This window comes from Trachymyrmex septentrionalis, unplaced genomic scaffold, assembly GCF_001594115.1.
Source record: "Trachymyrmex septentrionalis isolate Tsep2-gDNA-1 unplaced genomic scaffold, Tsep1.0 scaffold7, whole genome shotgun sequence".
Classification (NCBI taxonomy): Eukaryota; Metazoa; Arthropoda; class Insecta; order Hymenoptera; family Formicidae; genus Trachymyrmex; species Trachymyrmex septentrionalis.
In genome coordinates, this window is record NW_017305884.1 from 3,957,037 (window position 1) to 3,976,607 (window position 19,571).

Here is a 19,571-nt window from a genome sequence, read left to right on the forward strand (position 1 = left end):
ATATATATATATATATATATAATTACCATATCTTCGAATCGTGAAATAGGAAATAAGTAACCCGCATCCTTCAATTCCGGAAACAAAATGGTCTCAATCTTGGGTATTATAGTGCCTACCTCAATGATCTTGTCAAAACATGACGAAATTATGGTGTGCAACTTTAGAATGCTCGGTTTGCAGTATAATTTCGTCGTGTCGAGTTCTGATTCCACTTTTACTGTTATGAAAGGAGTGCTACAATGTAATTTCTATTGTATTCGAATCCATCGTAACTAACATCTAAAAGATAGCAATTTCGATTACACTCTGATATAAATATCAAAGAGGAATTGAATTTACTTGAGAAACATGAGATCCTCATAGTCTCCTTCGAAAGCGTTGCCAGCATCGTATTGCATGAAGAAATCTTTCACGTCTTCTAATGTCTTTATTATCATGATTCGTAATTGTTTTGACAATAAAGAATTGACGCTGCGAAAATATTTCTCGATCATCGCAGTGGACGCATCAGGCTGTGTTTCGAAATACTGCGACCAAACGTACTTCTTCTCGAGAAAGATTTCCGCCACATCGGCCAACCATTCTTTAATGAGAACATCAGTAGCGGCAACACACAGGGCATCGAGCCTTGGTCTAATTTCCGCGGCCAGAATAGGAAGCACGCCGAAATCTTGCATATGAATTATTCTTACATGACGATATCTAAAATAGAGAAGATCGTTAGCTCATATTTGACAATAAAAGCACAATATATCTGTATTTTAAATTATTTAAACATTAGAGCGGAAATTTTAAAACTTTTGACTAGCTTCTCATATAATCTTACTTTGTAAACCATAAATCTCGGATGTCTCTTAATATCTCATTGCCGATAAAAAGATTATGTTGTATGAAATGACTTGCTGTGACTTTGGACTGATGCCAGAGCATTGGCGCGCGAACGCATAAAACAGGGAATTCAATAGGAACCGTTTCAATACATAAACGTTTTCGTTCATCAGAATCCATTAGAATATAATCCACTATTGCGCTACGAAGACTTCGTTTATAGTCATCAATTATTTCCGATTCCAAACCTTTCGTTATAGCGTCAAAGCTGTAAGAATCACATAAAAATATTTTATAAATTCAGCGTTATCTGTAAAATTATTTTGTATTTTTTAAATAATAAACAATTATATTAATACTTTTGTAATAATAAACAATTATATTAATATTGTATTAGTACAATTGTATTAGTACTTGTATAGTTTAATGTTTAGTTATACAGAATATTCAATTTTTTTATTTTATATTATTAATAATTTTTAATTTTTATTTTTTACTGTTTATTTTCACATTCTGATAAAAATATAAACATTGTAAATATACATGAACAAATCAGAAAACTTAACCAAATCAATATTAAAACTGGTAGTGAGTGATGTTCTAAAAATTCGAGTTTAGAGACTATTTAAAAAAAATAAAATAGCACACACACACATAGAAATAAATAAATAAATACTGACATGTACTTACTCTTCACGTTCTTGCAATTTACCAATGATATGCTTCTTTGCCGCATCAATATTAATGTAATCATATGGCTGCAGGTGATGGTCGCTAATGCAATAATCTCTAAGATAAACTACTTTAGCAATATCTTCAGGTTTTATCCTCTGTTCCTCATCAACTATTGCCATTAACTCGGCTAATTGTTCTTCCACGGATTTTGGAATTTCTGCCTCGATATAACGTACCATCTACAATATGTGGTATTATTTTTCTTATATAAATTTGTTAGTTAAATTAAAAAATTAAAACATTCAAATTTTTTAATTCAAAGTACTTGCGAGATTTACAGAAACGTCTCTCATTACCTTGCGATCCAATTTTCGTTTTGTTATTTTTCTCCTATGTATAGATAATTCTTTTTCCTTCAAAATTCTTGCCTTCTGATGTTTTTTCCGCAACCATGTGTCATCCAGTAGATCTCTTAGATTCACTATATTTTCCGGCAAAGTGTCCTTCTTGGCTAAGGCTGCGGCTCTTCGTTTAACTTCTTCATTATGTCGTTCAATGAAAATGCGAGGCGGACTCACGAGCATACCGTCGATTCCGAAAGGGTGCCATCGTACAGGCTTGACATCGCGTCTAATTAAAGTTCTAGTTCGATATGTGTGCACACCAGGTGTGAAAATACTGCCTATACTGTCAGTAGGCTTCACATAACTATGCCAATATTTATACGGAACAGTTTTCGTCCACGAAGATTCTTGTATCAATTGCTGCTTCTCTGGAAATTGCAGCGCTTTTAATGTTCCTGACGACGAACAGTCCTTATGTCCCGCTATTGCGTAAATCTTGTCTGAAGTTTCACCTGTCTCCTTCCTTTCAGCCATTTCTGTCAGTTAACTAAGTTAACATATTGAAAATACAAAGGCACTTTTTCTAATTGCAAATAATCATTAGCAAGTCTAGCCAAAAAAGACCTGCATTCTTATCATTATGTTACTGTTATTCTTAAAAAATGTGTAAATAAGTTCTTGGTGAAAAATTGATAGGATTACTATCTATGTTGATGCGCAATTAGTACATTTAATTAAACAAGTATAATCGACAAAGGTAATATCTCCTTAGCTCAAATCAACATGTTATATCTATCTGTATTACGTAACTATGACGACGGTATGGCGCAGAGACGATGAAAATTATTGAAAGTGACCGGAAAAAAAACAAATTCGTGAATTTATATTTATATTTTGTATACTAAAATAAAGAGTTAGTTTATGTATACATTTTCTGTAAATATATAATTAAATAAATGACTATTACTTGTATATATTGTGTCAAATATTATATTAAAATAATTATTTCTAATATAATATTTCTTATATTAAATAATATAATAGATAATGGCAAAATACTTTAAATCAAATTAAATTTAGTTTAATTAACCGGGCGCGCCTCCCGGTCAAACGTTAGTGAACGCGCGTGGCATTGAATGTCACATCACAAATTTATTATTTAAGAGTTATACTAATTGGATAAATAATTGGACAATCGTCAAAAGCAAGTAAAATATATTTATAATAAAATATAATATTAAAATTTAATGTTAAATGAGGAATACCGAAGATCGGTAAAAAAGATCTGCATTATCAATAATTTTTCAGAAAAACAAATTTTGCGGCACTCAGTGCCGCGGCGCGCCCAGTTATAGAGTTAAAAAAGTATTGTTTCTGTCGCGCGCATGATTTTGCTAAAATCCTGAATGCTCAAGAATGTTATATCTGATAAAATAATTCAAACATTACGTCCAAAATATAGATGTAAGATGTCTTAAAGATGTCTTATGTCTGCATTTTGGACGTAATGTCTGAAATATTTTATCATATATATAACCGTCTTGAGCGTTTAGATTTTGGCAAAATCGCGCGCAATGGAATATTTTGAAACACTCAATTTAAATGTATAAATAAAACTGGACGAAAATTAATCGGCTAATATATGCTCTGGCAGTTTGTTACCAAATTGTCAACTTTCTTATATTAATAACTATAATCATATATAAATTAATAACTATAAATAACTATGTAAAGTTTATATTAATAACTATAATCATCTTTCTTCGAAACTTGTCGACGGTAAGTTATGTCGATGCAGTAAAGCTTCTTTATTTGTACGATTTTGCTCATCATGCCTAATATCTTGGACAAAACTAATCTCATTAGGAATAAAGGTACCTGAAAAAGAAAAATATACATAAATTGTTAACAATAATTACACAAAGATATCTATAATTTAATAATAAACGTGACTTACGTTTATTTTTAGCACATTTACCAAAACTATTTATGAGAAATTGTTTATCTTGAGATTGGAGAAGGAGCATATTAGAAAAAATTTGTGATATTTCCTTACTCGCTTCTGCTTTCGCTCTTAAACAATACACTGCAATACTTTTAATAAAAATACTTAATAAATATCTAACATAAATACATTATATTTAGATTCATAATTATAAATCTACCTCATGCCAACCAATATTACAGCACTGGTTACTGATGACGCAAGTTCCGAAATAACTCTCCAGAATGTGCTATCTCTTTTCAATGATAACATCCCGTCGACAATAAAATCCCAAGTATGAAGATGATTTCTAAATGGTCCGCATTCATCACTTTTCACATTTGTGATAATATATCCTATCGTGAATAATATTACAATAATACTGAGAAATGTGAGAGCTAAGAATAATGTTTGCGTTTGTGCCGCTCGCCAAGACTGCAATGGTCTCTGGTAATATCTTTTCAGTTCATATCTCTTCACGTAAAACGTAAAAATTAGTTTTATCATGATCATAATAGATATTAACGGATTAAAATAAAATCCCATCCAAAAGAGCATCTGATTGTAAATGAGATTTAATGTACTGCGAGCGATATCGAATTCCGGTTTGCCGATTTTTGTTGAATATCTTTTGTGCAGCACAGAACGTGTAAAATGCAAAAATGCCCCAAATAGCGAAGCAATGAAATCCAGTACAATAAGCCGATAAATCTCTTCTCCTAAGTGTGTTTGCCAACAATATGATGTACTGTGGATTATCCAGAAGACGAATAAAGTCCCGATTATTATCGCAGCAACTATGTAATTTCTAACAATTGTTACATAAAGTTCCGTACGTTTGTTGTTGTAGCGTTCTAGCGATGTCTAAAAATATTAATATTATAATCAATTATTTTTACAACAGAAAATGCAGACTACTTACTAGATAGGAGATAATCGCTGGAAAAATATGAATAATGGCGGTAATGACTATTGGCACAATCATAATTGAAATAGTTACAGGCGCTTCTATGTTGTAATGACTTAACAGCATCCAAACGAGTGCACCAGCACCAAAAATCATAAATATAACAATAGATGTCACAGCAAATTGTATTATAATTAATAGAAATTTAGTACACCAATGCAAACGCTTATGCTGCTTCGTTTCTGCTAATAGTTCTTCTAGTTCTTTATAAATTGATGCTGATTGCAAAAAGGCAGTTTTTGATGAAGATATACTGAAGTCCCATCCACAAAATATTTTGCTGCTATATAAATTGTGTACTTTTCCGCATGTTTCGACATAAGACTTTCTATAAGAGGATATGACTCTGAAAAAATTATTATTACATTCAATTAAATTATAAATTAAATAATTTTTAATCTTATTAATTTTATCACACATACTTGAGAGAGAGTATAACAAATGTAATTATATAACAAAAAAGTAGCGTTAGGAAATAAGCAAATGGAATGCTATATTTGGTTCCAAATGATACATCTACTGTGCCGTTGGAATAAAAACCATAATACATTACTGTGCGAGATAAAAAGCCCTGCAAACCAAAATATTGTGATATGTGCGCTATATTATTTAGAACATGCTGCTTATAATAAAATAATGATTAGATTTACACTGCCTGTTAAAAAATCCAGTACTTTAATATCATTTGATATATATACTTGATCCAGTGATTGCGGAATCACAATAAAAGATACACTGCAAATATAAAATATTCATCAAAATCTCGTTTTAATTACTTCATTTAATATAGTAATATATATAAAGCACTTTGTGTTCGCCTATCAAATAAATGAAAATTATGAACATTTTTAAAACTCTTTTAAATAATTTTAAATTGGTTCAAATTTTTATATCAAAATGCACTTATAAATATAACTTTACAAAAAAAATGAAATAAAATGTATTTATACCTCAAAATACAGGAAATTGTATTAAGAAAAAGTAACCATCTCAAGAATTTGAAATATGTTGCTATACCACTTCCATGGTGGCTTTCAATGGTTTTTATTGTTCGATGCCATAATTTCATTGTTGACAAGAAGTCCTGCATTGTTACCCAAATCTATATAAAAAAAATCCAAGTTTTCTCTTATTTTTTTATACATAATATAAAGATAAGAGCTCCAACAAAAATTAACATTACCTTTACAAACTTTAAACTAACATTATATTTAAACAATTTCCAACAACTAATTGATCTCTTTGTTGTCTTTTGGTTAACAGTTTCCAGTAGCTGTGACTTAACAGATTGTTTCACAGCAAGGCACTGTGGTATTGTTCTCACTGTTTCCATTCTAAATTGTTCCAGCTTGGGATCATCATGCATAAACTTCTCGCTTGATTGCAAGTGACTGGCAATAGCATTAGCACATTCTTCATTAGATAAATGAGAAACATTGCGCATTCTCAAAGTAGCATATGGAATAATAGAATTTAGACCATCTGGCATTCCTTCACATTTTTCTAGAAATATGTTTTATTTTATATATACATAGAAATTTTATAAAAATTTTTATCATCAGACATTCAAAAGCTACACTTACTCCCTAATTCCATTGGCAGTAATTCCATTTGAATAGATTCACAAAGTTCTGCTTCTTGAATTTCAGAAGGCATTCTGATAAAATCAACTGATATTTAATTCTAAATTATGTCCTAAAAAGAAAATCATCTTACAAATGCTTAGTATACAATTAAAAATATTTCTAAACTATAAACTCACTTTTTATCAAAATATTCCTTCATTAAAAAAACATTGGCTAACAATTATTTTATTCACACAGTGAAAGAGAATTCACAAGTAAAAAAGATAAATATTAACTATATGTATCTTTACATTACAATCTCTGGAGAATGATTTGGTATAGATATGCGATTAGATAAAATATATTTTTTTTATTATAGGCCTAAAGTGGGAAGGAAATTTACATGATATAAAGATGTTTAATTCTTCTGAAATATATAGTATATACTTAAAACTCTTATTACCATAAAATATAATCATATATTATACCATAAAACTCAATTCCAAATATCGTATATAAAATTATATATATATATATATAAATAATTATACACTAAATATTTAATCGTGTAATTTCATCATTTGATATTCTTTTAATCAATGGCATTCCAATTACACGTGAATAAAATTTCAATATTACCTGCAATTGGATTCGCGACTTATTCACGCTCATAATTATTTTAAACTTAAATCCACAATTATTTTCGAAAAAATTCTTTTGAAAAAAATAGCGTTAAAACTACAATAATTTCACAAATAAATGCCTTAACCATTTCTAACCTAATTCTTGTTAAAATGACGAAATTTGCACATTAATCTTCGAAATACAGTTCTATTGTTAAAAATATACCTTCCAGATGCGCAAACAAATTAAATCGAATTTTTTTTTCAACAGATTACACAGAATTTTCTGTCAAATCTGTCCGCGCGAGGTAGCGTTCAATCAATTTTCATTCCTGTAAATAGAGATATACGTTCGAATCTTTTCGCGCCTTACGACAGTTACGACATGCATTATCGGATTTCGTACGATCAGATTTGCTGGTAGTCGTAATTTTTAGGCACGTCTCGAAAGTACTAATTTGCAACGGCAGTTATTTTCAGAAGGAAAAATTAAGATGCGAGAAAATCTCTTTGAAAGAAATTTGGAGTACCGTGATTAAAAAAAGATCAATGACTTACCTAACCGCTGGAATCTGTAGCATTCGAAAATAATGCATTAAGAAATCGGACGTTAATAGGCGCGTTCAGATTCCCACGTGTTCCCCAGGTATCGTGTTATCTTTCTTTAACTTTCGGTGACCAATAAGGATAAAATGATACCTGGGTGACACTCGGACTAAATCTGAATACAACCAATCTCGGATTTCACTTAAACGGGCGCCATATTGAAGAAATGATGATTTCCGGTTAATGTTGTAACCGTAACCGGAAATCATCTTGTACTTCATAATGGCGTATGTTTAAATTACTTAAAAATACATGCGATTAAAAATTATTTGATTTACTTTAAATGAAAAAATAAGCACGATTTTTTCAAATTTCTCTCGTCATTAAAATGCAAAATATTACAGCTTAAAAATCTATTTAAATCAAGAAATTATAAAGTAATAATCGCACTGTTTCTGTTCTTATTGAAACTGTAACAATCACAATTATACATAAGGAATGCATATGAATGATTTTCAAATTATTTTATTTTAACATGACCTCGAGAACATTCTCGGTTTTTTCAAGGATTGAAGAAATAAGATTAAGTAATAAATCGTAGCTTTATTACCATTATTATTACGAAAGACTTAGATTAAATAAAAAATATTTTCAACATTATCCTTGCATTGTTGCGCTTCAGGTTATCCTGAATAGTCCCATACGAAAAATCTAAGACATCAAATGCATTTTGTTTTTCGCTGCTCTGTAACACGCGTGGAATCCAATGTAGTGTATTTTCATTAACACATTCTATTGTTAGTGCACTATAATACTATTTTCTTTTGTAGCATCAAGTATAGTAGAGTATCCATATTAGGGTTTATATTATGTAAACTGTGTACAATAAGTTTTATAATTTAGAATCAACATGTAACTTTCAGTCAGTGCACTGTATGATTGATATTTTTTTCCTTCTAATCTCATAGAAAACCTGAAACAATTTCATGTATTTATATATATCATAAAAATGGCATGTTTTTATGATATGTTTTTATGATATTTTTAATAAATGCCTGTGTTCTTGTGTTCTATATTTTGAAAATAAGCTATAAATGAGGTCTTAAAATAAAATAATTTTATTTCATCAATAATAATTAATATTAAAGCATTAACTTTTATTATTTTCAAGATAAATCAATTTATACACTACTTACATTTTTATCATGATGAATAAGTACATTGCAGTAGTACTTCACCACATGTTGTAATCAGTATCATCCTGATCGAAGGTTATGAAAAATCCGACTAGAGTTGAATACACAACAATATTACCCGCTAATGTCAGGTAGCAAGCACCCCATTCTATCTGTAAAGACAAATAACCTACATGTTCTAACTAATCAACAGATTTAAAGCTAATTTATTATAGCAATCATATTTTTATTTTCTTCATCTACAATGTGAGTTTATTTTATTAAAAACCTCAAAAGTTTTGTCTATTGTTCTAGATTTAAAAAAAAAAACTTAAGTTTTTCAACATCCCTATTATGCCCCATTGCCAAATAGTTTTTAATTCAAATGTTAACTTTTATTTAATAAAAATTGAAAATTGAACAAAAATGAAGAGAAAAGTTTTGTTTATGTCAAAAAATGATTCAGATTGCAGAGAGGATTAAAATATTCTATAAAAAAGTGTATAACTTACCACTGGCTGGTCTGCCGGAGATCGCGCCAATACTATTGGAAGAGCAAAGGACGATACTACGAATCCCATTGTAATAAATATTGCAAACTCTAAACAAGGATTACTATTGCTTCCTGAATCATCTGTGTAGCGACGTGCTATTATAGTTGGAATAGGTGCCAATATATAGAACAGTACAACAAAAAATGGCCACCATACTCTAAAAATTGTGCTTGTGTTATAACGTTTATAATACTAGAATTGGATAAAACTGATTAGTTTCATAAAGTTACTCACTTATATATCGGTAATGCACAGCCAAGAATGACAAATGTCATTCCAATGGAACCAGCAAACGCTAGCAGTACTAATCTGTAATTATATATTTCCATGTTGTCATTGTACTAAAAAAACTGGCTTAATTAATTTTGTGAATAACAGAGAAGCATACTTCATGCGAATTTTAAGAGAAAAAAATGGATGCTTTACAGCAAGAAATATAGACGACATAGATTGTGTTTCACTTAATGCTCGTAACGCTCGCGAGCATTGTTTGTTCTTGTTTAACAATTGATAAACTACATAGATGAAATGATTCCACGAGCGTTGTGAGCGTTAAATGGAACGCAGCCATAGTGAATCATTACAACTTTGTTTGCCAATAATAAATAAAAATAAAATAATCGCTGTATTATACTGTGCCTCTTACTGGAAAGCATAAAGTATCTTATGCCAATTATTTGTTCGCAAAGGTACTTACGCTGTTTCAAGGAAGTGTCACAAAGTAAAGAACGCCATGAAATAAGAAAAATACAAAATTAATCTATTGCGTTTAACAGTATTATAAGTACTATGACTGTTGTCCTTAGGAGACATAGTTGACAAATGTCGCTATCATTGTTATTCATTAATAAATGTCAAGGATAGAACATTTGTTGACTGCCTCCTAAAAGAATAACAGTCTACATTTTTACGAGTTTGATAATGCATCTTTGATTGTCTAGTCTTAAATCTATTTGTAGCAATAAGTTTATATAAAATTTTTGCGCAACAACAGATGAAGGATCGCAATGTTTTAAATTGTAAATCCTAAAAGTTGCAACCAATGCATTGCGATATCATAAAAACGAAACTGTTCTTGATTGTAATTTTGTTTTTACGAAGTTAAAAAAAAGAAAATCGAAGGGAGATGCGACGTGAAGATCGCACATTGCTCTTAAATCAAGTTACAAAACTTAATTAAGTGAGGATTGTGCGCGTAGCCAAACGTCAAACGACGATGACAACAGTGGTGCGAAGAGGTTATGTTTTGACAGCCAATTTTCACGGTTTTAGCGCGAGGTCCCTACGGCGATGATATTTCTCGAGGATTCATGCCACGGGAAACCGCATACGCGTGAAATGATCAGAAATAACCTTTAATCCCGGCCATTGCGAGTCGATTTGACAAGTGTGTATATTTATCGAACTCTCACTAGTCTCACTCCGTAGACCGCGAATTGCGCGTGACGTAAATTGATACTAAAGTACATCATTGGAGGAGACAGCAGGTTTATAGTCCAGCGAAGGTGATTGGTTGTGGAGTTGGACATGTATTAAGGCTCGTCTACATAGAAATCGTAGATCGTGGGATTTTAAGTCGGATTTTAAGTAGGAAATTGATCAATCACAATCTAAATGAAGAAAATATTTGACTAGGATTGGTCAATTATTTATAATTTGAAATCTTACGACTGTCTACGACTTTTATAGCAAAAACTTTCTTTCCAAGGAAGATTTTACTCTTTATACTATAGTATACGTAACGTGTACTATATATTTCGAGTAAAATTTTCTTCGGAGACACCGACGAGATACTATTAAAGACTGTCAATCCCAGACAAATTTTCGGCAGTATAAAAAGGGCCCCAAAGGCTTGGAGGTAATTGAAAAACGCTGATATTATTGACAATTGATATAAATTTGCTATTATTAACATAAACATTTGGTTCATACATTATTAAATTCATGATTTGTTATTACATAAATGTTCCATAATTAAATATGTATACTTGTAAAGCTATAATATTCTATATATTGCAGAAAAATTCTAATTTTTTTCTCTACAGTTATCATCTTTATTGATAATCAAACTTTGATGATAGTACTAAAATCACAATTTTAAAGAAACATCGAGTATTATTGATTTCTAAATGTATAAATATGTACACTAAACTAATAAATTATAAAATTAGTATATTTAGTAATATTTTAGTAATATTTTCAGTTTTTAACTCTTAATTACTTCAATATTCACAAGAAAGGCCAACTCCCATAAGGATGTCGGTCTTTAATAGTATCTCGTCGGTGTCGGAGAGAAAGTTTTGGAACGTAGACAAGCCTTTAAAAAATAATATAATAAATATAAAGGCTAGAGTACAGATCTTTGCATAAAACACAAGAAAACCAATCAGAATCTTTTATTTCTTGAAAAGGAAATGAAGAACTTTGATGATTAGCTAATTATACGTTAAGGTACATTTTCATGAGTCGCTCAAACCGGACGTTTCAGCGAAAAAAAAATCACGTGATCAAAATTGACGCTTGACATTCGTCAATTTAGACCACGCGACTGTTTTTGTCGTCGAAATATTCAGTTTTCAGCAACTCGCGCGATTTTTTTTTTTAGCAAAGGTGTGCCGCATTTTATCGATAAAACAACGATTCCGTCGAAGGCCAATAGTTGTTTTTAGGCCCAGTTTCACAACTCACAGTTGAGTTTTAACTGAAGTTCAACTTATTCATTGTCTCTTTCCAATTCTTGAATGAGATAAGAGACTAGCTGAACTTCAGTTAAGAGTTAATCGTGAGTTGTGGAACTCGATCTTAGCAGAAAAGGCAGCTTTGCAACTGTTGTAAAATTCATTAATATGAGCCTTATTTTTAGTTTCTTACTAGATCTAAATATATAAGCCAATCATATTCACAAATTTTACAACAGTTGCAAAGTTGCTTTCTCTGCTGAACGCAGCCATTGGCTACCGTGTTTATTTTGACGTGTCGCCGCTCACGCGGCGATCCTGATTTCGTGAAATATGGACCCGCCTTTACCCTATGATTTGGCAACGGGTAGAAGCGAGTCATCACAGACGGTTTCCTCTCATTTGTGTCCGTGACTTCGTTGCTACACTCATTGCGTGTACCGAAAAGAGAGATTGTGCATCGTGCGGATTCCTTTTTTTGCGCGGACAACACCGAAGGTTGGACGATGAGTGATCCAAAGAGGTGAGGAAATTCGTGACGGGTTCGACCTAAGTCGATCGACGGCGATTCCATACCGATTGCTCGCGTTCGTCGGCGGAGCGATGTGTGTGTCGCGGAGCGCGACAGCTAAGGCGGCACTCAATTTCACAATGTCATCATGTCGACAGAGCGACGCTTTGTTTTTCGCAAAGGCCCGCGCTCGTCGTGGTGGCCGATGACGTCGTAGATCACGCGCCTCCTCGTCCTCGCGGCACCTCGGCTCGCCTGGGGGTGCTCCCGCGGACCGCGAATCGGGACTTAAAAATTTTCCGGTATATCGCTCGATCATGGCTGTGCACGAACCAAACATGACAAAAGGGAAGAAGATGCTCGATTCTTCGCGACGCCGAGTCAGCTGGCCATCCATACGGATGCGAAAGTTACGAGCGTGAACGCGAATGTTCCCGCTACAATTTTACGTTCGCTTTCCGTACCTGAAATTTAAAAATATGTTAATTTCGTGTACTTGGCTATAATATCACCTTTTGAAATTATGTTAAGGAATTATGTTGCAAGGATTTTAGTAGATAACAAATAAAATGCATTGTAGAATATATATATATATATATGTACATATTTATATATGTGGTATGTCATTAATTAATTTTATTATTTTTCTCACTTCAGAATATAAGGACATGTTTATTTCATCATGAAGACTTTGTAGTAAATTAATAAGAAAAATAATTTTAAGATTTTTGTAGGATATAGAATAGCATTTACAGTTATTTTCTTCAAGAAAAAAATGTTAAAAAACTGTCATCCTTTATTTTTTAATTTATTTGTTAAATTAAAAAAATTGGTTTCTTTTTTTAAATTATAGTTGTCTTACTCATCTAAAAAATTGTATAGCTGTACATTCTCATTAATGATAACATTTTTATTTCTAATTTTTGTTACATAAATTTATTTGTGTTCACAATATAAAATATTAAATAAAGGAGTATCATATAAGAATTATTATATTTGACATATAATTTGATATATAATTAATATTATATTTCAGTGGTGAAGATTTGGCGACAGCTATCCTTCGTAAGAAGGACAGGCCAAACAGACTGTTGGTTGATGAAGCAATTGCCGATGATAATTCCGTGGTTGCGCTTTCTCAAGCAAAAATGGATGAGTTGCAATTGTTTCGCGGAGATACCGTGTTGCTGAAAGGGAAAAGGCGTAAGGAAACAGTGTGCATCGTACTTTCAGATGACACCTGTCCGGATGAGAAAATCCGTATGAACCGCGTTGTTAGAAATAACTTACGTGTACGTCTAAGCGACGTTGTTTCCGTACAAGCATGTCCAGAAGTCAAATACGGAAAACGTATTCATGTGCTGCCAATGGATGATACTGTCGATGGTCTTGCTGGGTAAATTTAACGTTATGTCTAAGGTTTAGACGTAAATGAAATATAGATCCAAAGTAGATTTCATTCTATTATTTTCTTTATAACATAACCTTCAACTTTTTAATTGATCTTACAAAATTGAGGGTGTATGTACATGGGGATTGAACTTGGAATCTGCAAATTATAGGCTTATTCTTTTTAGCTGAACTTTTGCACCAGTTCATCTTCCTTTTCTCTTTAGAAGGAAAGAAAGATGAATTGCCAAAAAGAATAAGCCTTTTGAATCGGTCACTTTCACAAAACCAAACATCATCCCAATAAAATTGAGATATATATATATAATAAGTTACAAGATTAATATCAGTAACTCTAAAATGAGACTTAAGAAAAGTACTGAAAATATCTAATTGCAGCAATACCATGAGTTGATAATGTCTTTTTGAAATTAATTTTGTGCATTTTACTTTTAATTACTTTTATGCTGGTATAAATATATAAATTATTTTTTGATTTTTGTAGAAATCTATTTGAAGTCTATTTAAAACCATATTTCCTGGAAGCGTACCGTCCTATTCACAAAGATGATAATTTTATTGTACGAGGTGGCATGCGAGCTGTGGAGTTCAAAGTTGTAGAAACTGATCCGGGGCCATTTTGCATTGTGGCGCCTGATACAGTGATACATTGTGAAGGTGATCCGATAAAACGAGAGGTCAGAAAAATACGTTATATATTTTTAGTATTTTCAATACCGGCCTAGATAACAAAGAGCATTTATTTACAGGAGGAAGAAGAAGCATTAAATGCTGTAGGTTACGACGATATCGGTGGCGTCCGTAAACAGTTGGCACAAATTAAGGAAATGGTAGAGTTACCTCTGCGACATCCATCTCTGTTTAAAGCCATTGGCGTTAAGCCACCACGTGGTATATTGTTATATGGACCACCAGGTACAGGAAAAACTCTCATTGCACGTGCTGTGGCAAACGAGACCGGAGCATTCTTCTTTCTCATAAACGGTATGCAATCTGAATACAAGCAAAATAGTATTTAATTATAGGAATAAAAATGCATAACGTGAATTAGGAATATGAGGCAATATAAGATATTTAAAGACTTCCCTCTTTCTATACAGGTCCTGAAATTATGAGCAAACTGGCTGGTGAATCTGAAAGCAACTTGCGGAAGGCGTTCGAAGAAGCCGAGAAAAATTCTCCGGCTATTATATTTATTGATGAACTTGATGCGATCGCGCCGAAACGTGAAAAGGTTCACCAAGTTTCCGCCAAGTCAAATTTAATGTCTTTTATAAATCGCATTTTGAAATAAAAATTATTTTTTTTTTACATAGACGCATGGCGAAGTCGAAAGGCGTATTGTGTCTCAATTGTTGACACTGATGGACGGTATGAAGCAAAGCTCCCATGTGATTGTAATGGCAGCTACCAATCGACCGAACAGCATCGACGGGGCACTGCGCCGGTTTGGACGTTTCGATAGAGAGATTGATATTGGTATACCGGATGCTACTGGTCGATTGGAAATTTTGAGAATTCACACGAAGAATATGAAGCTTGCTGATGATGTTGATTTAGAAGAGGTGCCATTTATTTTTACGTCACTTCTAATAGATCAAAATAGTTACATTTTATAATTGTAAAGTAATATTTTTAAAAATATCACTAGATTGCAGCAGAAACTCATGGACACGTTGGTGCCGATTTGGCGTCTTTATGTTCCGAAGCGGCTCTTCAACAAATTCGTGAAAAAATGGATCTTATAGACTTGGAAGATGATCATATAGATGCTGAAGTCTTGTCTTCGCTTGCGGTAACAATGGAGAACTTCAAGGTGGTTATTACTTTGACCTTATATTTAATTTATTCACATCGTTTTCTAAATGAAAGTATCTTTTTGTTAAATATCTTTTTGTTAAATCTTAATATCTTTTGTTAAAGTATGCAATGACGAAAAGCAGTCCGAGTGCTCTACGTGAGACCATTGTGGAGGTACCGACAGTCACCTGGGATGATATTGGAGGTTTACAAAATGTTAAAATGGAGTTACAAGAATTGGTGCAGGTAAGAATAGATACAAGGTTTAATACATATACATGAGTTTTAAATTACATATTTATTAACGTGCGTCTTTGTCGCGCAGTATCCAGTGGAACATCCTGATAAATTTCTGAAATTCGGTATGCAACCATCAAGAGGCGTATTATTTTACGGCCCACCTGGTTGTGGTAAAACACTATTGGCCAAAGCGATTGCCAATGAATGTCAAGCAAATTTCATTTCTGTCAAGGGTCCTGAATTATTAACTATGTGGTTTGGAGAATCGGAAGCTAATGTCAGAGATGTCTTCGATAAGGTAAACCATCTCGCACTCTTTAATGGAGAATTCAAGATTATCGTTTAACAATAAATTTTTTTCAGGCAAGATCAGCAGCACCTTGTGTATTGTTCTTCGATGAACTTGATTCTATTGCGAAGTCTCGAGGAGGCACCGTCGGCGATGCTGGCGGTGCTGCGGATCGTGTAATAAATCAGATATTAACGGAAATGGACGGTATGGGTGCAAAAAAGAATGTATTCATCATAGGAGCAACAAATCGACCCGATATCATCGATCCGGCAATTCTACGGCCCGGTAGATTAGATCAATTAATTTATATACCATTACCTGATGAGAAGTCTCGAGAAGCGATATTCCGCGCCAATCTTCGGAAATCGCCTGTAGCTAAGGTAATAATTCCGTAAATTTGCCTAAAATATATAGATAATTAATAATAGCGATGTATTGTTTATTTTCTTATGTGCGTTTTTAATTATTAAAAAAAATATTTTTTTCTTTTGTTAGGATGTGGATCTAAGCTACATCGCCAAAGTCACGCACGGTTTTTCCGGTGCTGACTTGACAGAAATCTGCCAGCGGGCATGCAAACTTGCCATTAGACAGTGCATCGAGACTGAAATTCGAAGGGAAAAAGAACGAGCAAATAATCCATCCGCGTCTATGGATGTAAGATATCTTTATAAAATGCACTTCACTTTACAGCGTTTTTGCATTATTTCGTAGATTTATTTCTGCTGTGTCATTTTGTATGACTTACATCTGAGTCAGCATTAGACTTTATTCGAGTCATCTTCGAATCATCAGCAGAGAAAGTTTTCTTATACATTTTTTTATTTTTTATGACGTACTATGATAAGTAGTACAATATTTCATTTTCCGATCGCAAGGAAAAAACTTTTATAATAATCGCATATAACAATCATTTCATGCATTTTTTTTAGCAATAGTAAATATATACATTTATATAGAAATTAAATAATTCGAACACAAAAATTGCTATTAGTATATATGTATATTACTTCTAAATTCTAAGTTCTACTATTCGCTTTTTCTAGATGGATGAGGATGATCCTGTACCAGAAATAACGCGAGCTCATTTCGAGGAAGCAATGAGGTTTGCGCGTCGTTCAGTGTCCGACAACGACATTCGCAAGTACGAAATGTTTGCGCAAACGCTTCAGCAATCTCGAGGGTTTGGGACTAATTTCAGGTACGAATTTTCTTTTTTAAATTCCAATATATATGCAAAACAACAAAGGAATCAAATTAAATTCTTGGTTATTGTTCTTTTAAATGCTAAAAAAATGATGCATATTTTTACTAGACAGATTTGTACATAATAAAAAATATTTTTTCATCTTAAAAAATTATTTGCAGATTTCCACAAAGTGGAGCAGGCGGTGCTCAAGATAATACACAAGGCGATCAAACCTTTCAAGATGATGGAGATGACGATCTCTATAGCTAAGTTTTCGTTTCCTTGTATGTCATTACAGTGAGCATACGACAAAAGGGCCTGTCTGTTACCACATAATATATTGCACAGGAATCGTTTTTAAGTGATACAATTGAAATATAAAGAGCGTAAATAAATGGATGAGATAAATGGAAATTTTATATGAGGTACATACAGCTTTGTGTTTGTAGAAAAAAAGGGCACAGACCCTAATCCATGTAGCTAAGAAACATTCGGATATAAAATATCGATTAAAAACTTTGTCCATATGATTATTTCCATTTTTATTAATGGAACTTGATTTTTTAGCGTTATATGAAATTATCTTTCCTTTCTTTTCCACGAACGTGGCAACATGGATCTAATAGAAATATAATCATCGTTGATTAACAATTACATAATAGGAAGATTATTACAAAGTGGCGAAATGACACTTTATACCATGTATACACGTATTATAGGGATATACATATTACCCATTGCAATTTTGCTACGTAATTTTACATGCGTTAACGTATTATGTATTTTGTCGAGCTTGAACTCAGAATGGACCCTTTTGCTGCATTATCACTGTACTCGATGGATTACATTCTGTTGTCCACACTCACACATTGCAGTAATATAAAAATTTATGCCATGTCGAGATGAGATTGTCAACTGATGATGTACGTTGACGATTTTACAAATATCCCTTGATAGTAAATTAATCCATATACGACGATAAAGAGCCTTTTTCTCATCATTCGAATCGTAATGATTATCTGCATTATAACGCAGTTTTATAAACGTTAAAATTTCTAATAATGAAGGAGCCGAATAATATAAATACAATACGAGTAAAAAGAGATTGTCCGATTTTTTTTACAAAGCAGTAGTAAGTTGTTGATACTATTTTACCGTAATTGGTTATATCACTCTGATATAGTATTTGGTATAAACTTCAAGAATAGAATTAAAATTTAAAAAAGTAACAAAAATTAAAAGATTAATATATTATTATTGTCAGACATAATTATTCTTTCTAGGTAACGATTGATATTCGATACATAATTTTTACTTTAGTAATAAAGGTAATATTTTAATTTCAATCTAAAAAAAAATAGATACAGTTATAAAACGAACTTACAAGATAGTTGAATGCATATTCTAATCAACGAAAGGTTCTCAAGTTTTTATGTTTGTAATCTGCATTTTTAAATATTTTATTTTGAAAATAATGGGTTTCGTATATAATAGGAATGTTAATCCAAATGCTAAAAATACATTCGATAAAATCATGCAAATGTTTATTTTTCATTCGGAAATTTGTAATGATTATACTGCTAGTCTTGCGCAATATTTATATGAAATAACTGATGTTTTCCAGGAAGAAGCAGTGTAACACAGTTACCATTTCATCTTTGTCTAATGTTGGCGAACAAAAAGAATGTAATGATTCATTGTGTTATACTGTGTCTCTTGCTAATAAAACATTCAATATTAGCACAAGTTTTCATACAAACAAAGTTGTGATAACGCAAATTTTCAATGAAAGAAACATTGATTTATAAAAAATCGTCAGCAATTTTATTAAATACAAATAAAAATAGGATGTTGAATCAATCGTAGATAAGGAGACTCACAGTGTCTTTTTTCTTTTTTTTTTCTTTCATTTGCAGACCAGCACAATCACGTGTGTTAATAAGAAACTTTATATGCAATGACGTTCAAAGCTTAAGTCTTAGCACGTTCATATGTACATTGGTTATTTTAACACTTTTATTTATCTTTATAAAAGTAAAACTATTTACCAAATAAAATTCGTTAGTATAAAACCGCCGTAACGACATGACACATTTATGGATCTACGATACTGACACCATACTCGCGATCGCGCTGAATGCTTCAGTTTACTCGAAAGAAACTTTCTATTATATATATATATATATA

The 19,571-nt window shown here is 32.1% G+C and overlaps 4 protein-coding genes across 10 annotated transcripts in view; 1 reads left to right on the top strand and 3 right to left on the bottom strand.

Annotated features, from left to right (window-relative positions):
- Positions 1-2,466, bottom strand: part of LOC108753556 (dynein heavy chain 3, axonemal-like) — a 14,907-nt gene extending 12,441 nt beyond the window's left edge. Inside the window, exons 1-5 of the mRNA XM_018495225.1 lie at positions 1,863-2,466; positions 1,522-1,745; positions 830-1,099; positions 343-705; positions 27-237 (exon numbers count right to left, since the gene is read on the bottom strand). Of these exons, the coding sequence (XP_018350727.1) occupies positions 27-237; positions 343-705; positions 830-1,099; positions 1,522-1,745; positions 1,863-2,384 (1,590 nt within the window). The 5' untranslated portion in view covers positions 2,385-2,466. The remainder of the gene's footprint in view (positions 1-26; positions 238-342; positions 706-829; positions 1,100-1,521; positions 1,746-1,862) is intronic.
- Positions 2,467-3,588: 1,122 nt separating this feature from the next.
- Positions 3,589-7,778, bottom strand: LOC108753457 (transmembrane channel-like protein 5). 5 transcript variants are annotated; one of them, XM_018495028.1, is made up of 10 exons: positions 7,548-7,778; positions 6,385-6,496; positions 5,985-6,292; positions 5,752-5,903; positions 5,452-5,536; positions 5,224-5,372; positions 4,757-5,147; positions 4,016-4,698; positions 3,808-3,944; positions 3,589-3,728 (listed from the first exon to the last, which is right to left on the bottom strand). In XM_018495028.1, exons 2-10 carry the CDS (start codon positions 6,455-6,457, stop codon positions 3,604-3,606), a joined length of 2,103 nt encoding a protein of 700 aa, XP_018350530.1. In that variant the 5' UTR covers positions 6,458-6,496; positions 7,548-7,778; the 3' UTR covers positions 3,589-3,603. The 5 variants fall into 5 exon arrangements, with proteins under 5 accessions (XP_018350530.1, XP_018350531.1, XP_018350528.1 ...); XM_018495029.1 differs by having other exon boundaries at positions 4,835-5,147; positions 5,985-6,304; XM_018495026.1 differs by having other exon boundaries at positions 5,985-6,304.
- A 340-nt stretch (positions 7,779-8,118) lies between these two features.
- Positions 8,119-10,711, bottom strand: LOC108753470 (leptin receptor overlapping transcript-like 1). Of its 3 annotated transcripts, none has more exons than XM_018495058.1 (5): positions 10,618-10,711; positions 9,499-9,573; positions 9,223-9,421; positions 8,732-8,883; positions 8,119-8,508 (listed from the first exon to the last, which is right to left on the bottom strand). In XM_018495058.1, the coding sequence occupies exons 2-4, from the start codon at positions 9,537-9,539 to the stop codon at positions 8,770-8,772; spliced, it is 354 nt and encodes a 117-aa protein (XP_018350560.1). In that variant the 5' UTR covers positions 9,540-9,573; positions 10,618-10,711; the 3' UTR covers positions 8,119-8,508; positions 8,732-8,769. The 3 variants fall into 3 exon arrangements, with proteins under 3 accessions (XP_018350560.1, XP_018350561.1, XP_018350559.1); XM_018495059.1 differs by lacking the exon at positions 10,618-10,711 and adding an exon at positions 9,962-10,606; XM_018495057.1 differs by lacking the exon at positions 10,618-10,711 and having other exon boundaries at positions 9,499-9,593.
- Positions 10,712-12,337: 1,626 nt separating this feature from the next.
- On the top strand, positions 12,338-18,627 carry LOC108753624 (transitional endoplasmic reticulum ATPase TER94). Its single transcript, XM_018495392.1, has 13 exons — positions 12,338-12,465; positions 13,490-13,849; positions 14,348-14,540; positions 14,613-14,847; positions 14,964-15,097; positions 15,180-15,428; positions 15,515-15,679; positions 15,787-15,909; positions 15,989-16,201; positions 16,267-16,575; positions 16,691-16,852; positions 17,242-17,396; positions 17,564-18,627. The coding sequence occupies exons 1-13, from the start codon at positions 12,449-12,451 to the stop codon at positions 17,652-17,654; spliced, it is 2,406 nt and encodes an 801-aa protein (XP_018350894.1). The 5' UTR covers positions 12,338-12,448; the 3' UTR covers positions 17,655-18,627.
- The last annotated feature ends 944 nt before the right edge of the window (positions 18,628-19,571 follow it).